The following is a 7,393-nucleotide window of genomic DNA, read 5'->3' as shown; positions in this document are numbered from 1 at the left end:
CATGACGTAGGGCTCACCATTGCTTCAATTATTTGTAACTAAATTCTAATTGATTGGGCATATTGATTATTCGGAGCTGATTTCGTTGAATCTCTGCAACCAGGTGGTTGCATCAGATGTGAGTTGTCGTTTATGAGGCTACCCAGTGAATATTGTGATTTGGCAAAAGCAACTATACCATCGGCAATCTATATGTTTTTGACGCATGGTATGATTTCAAAAAAATAATGTTTGATTGATTTCTATATTAAATAAATGCTAGCTAATTTGCAATGGTTTGCAGACGAGCCGCCATCATATGCTTGCTACATTATGGATGGAATGGGACATCAGATTGCCGGTTAAACAAGGGGCAAGAGGCAGCTGACCGAGTTTTGATCCCCAGCAAAGCACCACCATCATGACATAATATTAGGTCTGTTGCTTCCTTTCTTCTCTTGTTTAATTTCTGCATTAATGGCTATCACCAGGAGGATGACGTAGGGCTCGTCATTGCTTCTATTATTTGTAACTATATGCTAACAGGTTCAGGATATTAATTATGCGGATCTGATTTCATTGAATCTCTGCAACCACGTGGTTTCTTCATATGTGAGTTATCGTTCATGAGGCTACCAAGTAAAGATTGTGATTTAGCAAAAGCAACAATACTACCTGTAATCTATATGTTTTTGACCAGTGGTTTATATATTTTTTTAGTCTTTGATTTATGCAAGACCAGCGGCTATTCGAAGAAATGATAATTTGGACTTTGTTGAACATGCAAGGCTATGTAGGAGAGAAAAATGCTTAATGTTGTGTTGTATCAATAGTTTGCATTATATTAATAAATAAAAAATTGTTCACAATTATAGGTAACACATCTTGAAAATTTTATGTGAAATTGACCGTTCGTCGTACCACGATTTGATATACATTAGGCTATTAATAAATTTATGGTTTGATAACTTTTATTAGTCCATGTATTTATTATAAGATCTAAGTCTAATATTGCTATTTTTTATTTATATATGAATTTTTCATAGGCACGTGTGTGTCGCACGTGCATTTCCACTTGTTATTAATAATAATACAACAAAAGCAATAATCCGGTACACAATTGTCGTAGCAGTACGACACAAGCACTAAAAGTGGAGGATATGAAATTCTTACACACCCAAACCTTACTACCCTAGCAGTCCAAGTACCTTTTAAAATTCGTAAATACGGCTGCGTACTCTTAATAGTAATGTACGTACTGATTCGAATTACATCATCCATATCAATTATGTCAACGCATATATACTGATTGGTGTCTGGGTTTCGTGTGCCAGGTACACACAAGACACACACGCGATCTTTTCGTTATCTGCTTCTTCGGTTGTTTGGAGGCTGTTGAACAACCGGGCGTGTCCGGTCGTCACAAAGCACCCGAATGGGCGGTGGACACTCCCTCTCTGCAGATCCATCTGTTAAAAAAAATTCCCAGACAGAGCAACATTGGTAGCTATGCAACCCCTCCAACCCCAACTGTTTTGCATCAGCCTCTGCGACCTTGACTACTCGGCTCCACTGCTATATAAACACTGCCCCCAGGCCTCTCTACTCAAGTCACAAACCCCACTCTCTCTTTACTCAACACAAAAGCATCATACACTCTCTCAGTCTCTCTCAGACCCGCATCGTCAACCATGGTGAGTGACGTGCCACATCAGTTTAACTGCTAACCAAGCATATGTCGATAACAGGCATATCTATGACACCATTCCTGTCACCATTTTCTTTGCGTGATGCAGGTTGTTGAGATGAAGGAGAACGGCAGCGTGGCGTTGGCGGCGGGCGAGAAGGCGCCGCAGCTGGGCGTGAAGCGCGGCGAGCCGACGCTGGTGCCGCCGGCGGAGGCGACGCCGACGGGCGAGCAGTACTACCTGTCCAACCTGGACCAGAACATCGCGGTGATCGTGCAGACGGTGTACTGCTACAAGCCCTCGCCGCCGTCGCCCGGCGGCGGCGGCGGCAAGGACGTCGACGTGGCGGCCGCGCTCCGCGACGCGCTGGCGCGCGTGCTGGTGCACTACCACCCGCTGGCGGGGCGGCTGGGCATCAGCCCGGAGATGAAGCTGACCGTGGAGCTGACCAGCGAGGGCGTCGTGTTCGTGGAGGCCGACGCCGCCTGCGACCCTCGCCGCCGTCGGCGACCTCACCAAGCCCGACCCCGCCGCGCTCGGCCAGCTCGTCTACTCCGTCCCCGGCGCCAAGCACATCCTCGAGATGCCCCCCATGACCGCGCAGGTACATTAACTGCTTCTCTTGCACGTTTCCGGTTGGGTGTCCGGCGGCCGAGGTGACCGGCCCGGTTTGCCACCAACGAACCGTGCCGTTAATGTCGGCCTGGCTCCGTGCACCGTTTTGGGGAGCGCTGGGCACACCCCATCGCCTGTGCCCCCCTCCACTCGATGCTGAACACGTGGCAGAGGAAGGGATCAAACACTCCTAATTTTTAGGATCAGAGCTAGAGCAACTGACCGCTACCGGTGCTGAGACATGCGTGGAGATTTTTTACAACCTAAGCCAAGCTGTTGAGCGTTTGATTGTTTTCTGTGCCACGTGTCCAGCACTGAGCGGAGTGGCGTACAGGCGCAGGCTGCGCCCATCCCCCGTTTTGGTGAAAAGCTCGCTCGTGCACGCATGAATGCATGCACCCGTCCTACTTTTACTGCCGCCGCGTGCAGCAGCAGCAAAGGAACTGTAGAGTTATTGGTTGGAAGTTGACGGGGGAGTTGAAAGATGGATTCAATGAGATGCCGCTTTGGTCTTAGGCCCCGCTTAGATGTGAAATTTTTTGGCTTTTGACTATTGTAGCACTTTCATTTGTATTTGATAAAAATTATTCAATTATGGACTATTTAGACTTAAAAGATTCGTCTCGCCAATTACGGATAAACTGTGCAATTAGTTATTCTGTTTACCTACATTTAATGCTCCATGCATGTGCCGCAAGATTTGATGTGACGGGGAATCTTGAAAAAATTTTGGATTTTGGTGGGATCTAAACATGGCCTAGCTAGCATAGGAAATTGAAGAACAGAAATGGAAAATTTACTGGTCCACCTTGGGAACTGGCCTCGTTTGGAACACGGGCAAGCTCCTCGATTTGTTTCGTGGAATTACTGCGCTCCAAACTAGTGATAGGGCATCATCGTCTTGCGAGAAATTGGAACGGCTAGAAGCATGCTTAGTACTGTTGGTTTCCATAAATAAAATAACCGGGTGGTCACTAGAAAAAAACGATAAATTGGAACGGCTAGAAGCATGCTTAGTATCTCTTTGTTTGCTTCAAATGAAAACTCTGTTAGGTTTTTCATTCATTTTTTTAAAACAGATTAAATTTGGTCCATAATTTGGTTCGGTTATGTAAATTTGTTTGGTAGTCAACCGTCACTCGCATTGGTAAAACCCCAGAAACATCAAGCATGGTTAGCGGCCTGTTACTGGCCCCACAGTGTTCTCTTGAGTCTTGACTATAGTGAAATAGCACTAGTGTTCACCTGATCCAGCAACTGCAACCTTTCTCTCTGTCTTAGTGTTTGTTCAAAAAAAAAAAAAAATCTGTCGATTTGAAGGTGGGGGTGGTTATAGTCGACACATATACTCTGTCTAGTTTTTCCAGTTAGACCGAGACAACTCAAGCACTCGGCTGGTTGCCTGCGATGACTTGTAATTGTTTTTCTGGTAGTGTCGTTAGATCACCAACCTCTACCTATAAATCAAACCAAATTACACCACCTTCCATCTTTTGTCTTCTATACCCATGAATGAACACAACAATTGTGATTTTCCGACATGTGGGGTCCCAAGATGAAAAGAAAATTCACACGTGACAAGTTCTTCACCAACTCAAGTGACAAACCACTAAATTACTTGGTTCAAATCAAGCATAGAGCTATTCAAAGTCAGAAGACATCTTTTCCTTTCCAATTTTATCCTCAGATTTGTCGGTAACCAGCGATGTGGAATTACTCATAGAAGCAATTTTTTTTTTACCATGGGTTAATTGATGTGCAGGTGACGAGGTTCAAGTGTGGGGGCTTCGCGCTTGGCCTGGCCATGAACCACTGCATGTTCGACGGCATCGGCGCCATGGAGTTTGTCAACTCGTGGGCCGAGACGGCCCGCGGCGTCGCTGAGCTAACCGTGCCGCCGTTCCTGGACCGCAGCGTCCTGAAGGCGCGCGACCCGCCCGTGCACACCTTCCCGCACCACGAGTTCGCCGAGATCCCCGACGTCTCCGACACGGCGGCGCTCTACGGCGCGCAGGAGCTGTTGTACCGCTCCTTCTGCTTCGACCCGGACCGGCTGGAGCGCGTCCGCGCGCTGGCGCTTGCCAACGGCGCCCTGGGCCGCTGCACCACCTTCGAGGCGCTGTCGGGCCTCGTGTGGCGCGCGCGCACCAAGGCGCTCGGGCTGGCACCCGAGCAGCACACCAAGCTGCTGTTCGCCGTGGACGGGCGGCGCCGGTTCTCGCCGCCGCTCCCGCATGGCTACTTCGGCAACGGCATCGTGCTGACCAACGCCCTGGCCACGGCCGGCGAGCTGCTGTCCGCGCCCGTGTCGCGCGCGGCCGGACTGGTGCAGGAGGCCGTGCGGATGGTGACCGACGAGTACATGCGGTCGGCGGTGGACTACTTCGAGGCGACGCGGGCCCGGCCGTCGCTGGCGTCCACGCTGCTCATCACCACGTGGTCGCGGCTCGAGTTCCACGGCGCCGACTTCGGGTGGGGCGAGCCCGTCATGTCGGGCCCAGTCACGCTGCCCGAGAAGGAGGTCATCCTCTTCCTCGCGCACGGCAAAGAGAGGAAGAGCATCAACGTGCTGCTCGGCCTGCCAGCCACCGCGATGGACGCCTTCCAAGAGCTCATGGACGAGATATGATTGATTTGTCGGTGATGAGAAGCAATGACGGACATGGATGGGTTGCTATACATACATATATGATGCGTAGGGTGCTTTCATTCTTGAACTGCTAGGGTTTATAGTAAGACCGTGTTAATATTCGTTCTATGTTGGTGTTTTAAGTTTAATGGCTATATGATAATTTGCTATCTCGGTTGCAACGGTTCTAAGATGGTTCACGCTTAATGGAAAATAATAATGGTTGTTCCTTTTATTGTAGTTGACGACATGTTCCCTTTTCCTTTTTATATTATTGGAGAGTAAATTTAGCACTAAATTTTGAGAAAATTTAGTACTAAATTATTAAAATTAAGAGTATATTTGTACTAAACTAAGAGTAAATTTAGTACTAAATTATTGGAGATGCCGCAATAGTTAAAGCTAGTGAGCATCTCCAAGATTTCTCAAAACACTCTCCCAATCCTTCGATTTTTATCAAAATTGAAAAAACATGTTTCCAACAGTTTCCAATACTACCTCCTGATCTTTTAGGACTCGGTAAATTGCGCGCAGGCTCGCTCCTCCCAATCGCGCGGATCCTCCACGGGGTCGCGACTCGCAAGCTCTTGACGCGGCTGCACCGTGTGGATGGGAAGACAGATCACTGCATCGCCCATGGCGGCGGCCGACGGTGCGGCTACCCGGACTGCCCTAAAGCCGCGCGGGGCAAGTCTGGGCGGTGCATCAAGCACGACGGCAGGAACAGGTGCTCCGTAGAGGGCTGCATCAGGAGCGCCGAGGGAAGGGTCCGGCTGTGCATCTCTCACGGTGGCTGGCACGGCCACGTGATGCGTGCACCCCGGCCCATCTGGCCGGGCTCCATACATGTGCATGTGCACGTCCTATCAATGCCTGTATGCCTAGCGCGTTTGTTGCCATGGCGGCATCATGCCCGGAGGATGCGCGTGCTTGATCGATCAGTGTCTACGCACAGGGTGTTCAGTCGATCAGTGACTGCCGCAAAGGCGCACGGCGGCGGGAAGCGGTGCATGTACGAGGGCGGCGCCATGTGCTCCAAGAGAGTCCACGGCGGCGCGCACAGCGGCGGGAAGCGGTGCGCGGTGCCCGGGGGTGCAGCAAGAGCGCGCGCGGGCGCACGGACCGCTGCGTGAAGCACGGTGGTGGCAAGCGGTGCAGGGTGGACGGGTGCGGCAAGAGCGCGCAAGGCCGCAAGGGAGCACCGAGTACTGCAAGGCCCACGGCGGCGGGAAGCGGTGCAACTTCGGCGACGGCTGCGAGAAGTTCGCGCGCGGCCAGAGCGGGCTCTGCGCGGCGCACGGCACGCTGGTGGCCTCGCAGCAGCGCCGCGGCGGCGGCGGCATGATCGGACCGGGCCTCTTCCACGACATCGTTCGGTCCGCCAGCGCGGCTAACATGAACAGAGACTACTCGTCGTTGAGCGTGAGCACGGTGTCTGACTGCGGCGGCTGGCCTGAGGTGGCGACGAGGAGGCAGGGGTGTTCTGGAGGAGAAGATGAAGTTTTGGAATCTAATTTTGGGAAACTGTTGGAGTTGCAATATATATTTTTTGTCTCCCAATATGTTTAGGGAAGTTTGGAAAACCAATTTTTAGGAGTATGTTTTTTTGGGCACTCTTGGAGATGCTCTTACTAGCTCTAAGACAACTTTTTCAATAGTACTCACTTTTAGCACGTAGCTTTTAACATGCACGTAGCTTTTAACATGGATAGTTCACATGACACTCTCATGTAACCTTAAAATTTGTGCAAGAGTTTGGCTCTTGATAATGTGTTAGTTTTTTTTCCTCTCTTCTATTAAAATATGAGAAAAATGCTTAGAGTTAGCTTAAGAATCAATTGTTCTAGCTAGCCAAGGACATGTTCTCTTTTACACATGACTTCTGTGCATACATCTCGTGCACATACTAAGCAAAAAAATGAAAGTGCGTCTCTACCGCCAGCAGCCCAAAAGTCCTGGCAAAATAGCCCACGCTGGGCGTGAACACATCACGCCATGGCCATTTCAGATGTGGCCCAATAAGCAACATAGTAGTACTGTACCCTTTTTTTTATTTATGGGAGGTACTACTGTATTTGGTAAGTAGACCCTGGAGACATCCAGCACGATGCAAGAATTCAGTCTGAAAACGAAAACAGGTGAAGGGTACAGTTAAAACGTTCGTTGTACGCAAAGGCCACGTTCGGGTTATAGTTTCACTGGTCAATCTGGACCATCCGCACATGACTCGATGGTCATGGTTGCATGCAGTTTGTGTTCAGTACAAGAACGTCTCAAACTCTTCCAATCGCTTCTGTAAACGAGTCGGGACGGGACGACACCGCCGCAATCCATTAGGCTCTGTCCACTTGTTACAGCCAAAATTCCGCTGCCGATCTCCCTCCGACACTCACTATTCCAAGGTATAGCCATGTACCTTGCCGGCTTTAGCTAACACCTAGCAGGGCAACAAACAACACGTAGCGGCCTGTTTGGTGAGACT

General features: G+C 49.9%; 1 protein-coding gene and 1 pseudogene across 1 annotated transcript; both read left to right on the top strand.

Annotated features, from left to right (window-relative positions):
- Window positions 1–1,592: 1,592 nt before the first annotated feature.
- LOC136459522 (omega-hydroxypalmitate O-feruloyl transferase-like) lies at window positions 1,593–5,140 on the top strand. The gene is given in 4 exon segments (XM_066459371.1): window positions 1,593–1,673; window positions 1,776–2,159; window positions 2,161–2,271; window positions 4,045–5,140. Coding segments are annotated over 4 exon segments (1,365 nt in total). The 5' UTR covers window positions 1,593–1,670; the 3' UTR covers window positions 4,912–5,140.
- Window positions 5,141–5,831: 691 nt separating this feature from the next.
- Window positions 5,832–6,480, top strand: LOC136461198 (uncharacterized; annotated as a pseudogene).
- The last annotated feature ends 913 nt before the right edge of the window (window positions 6,481–7,393 follow it).

The sequence above is a fragment of the Miscanthus floridulus genome, chromosome 6 (genome assembly GCF_019320115.1).
Source record: "Miscanthus floridulus cultivar M001 chromosome 6, ASM1932011v1, whole genome shotgun sequence".
Classification (NCBI taxonomy): domain Eukaryota; kingdom Viridiplantae; phylum Streptophyta; class Magnoliopsida; order Poales; family Poaceae; genus Miscanthus; species Miscanthus floridulus.
This window is presented reverse-complemented; position numbering and strand designations above follow the sequence as displayed.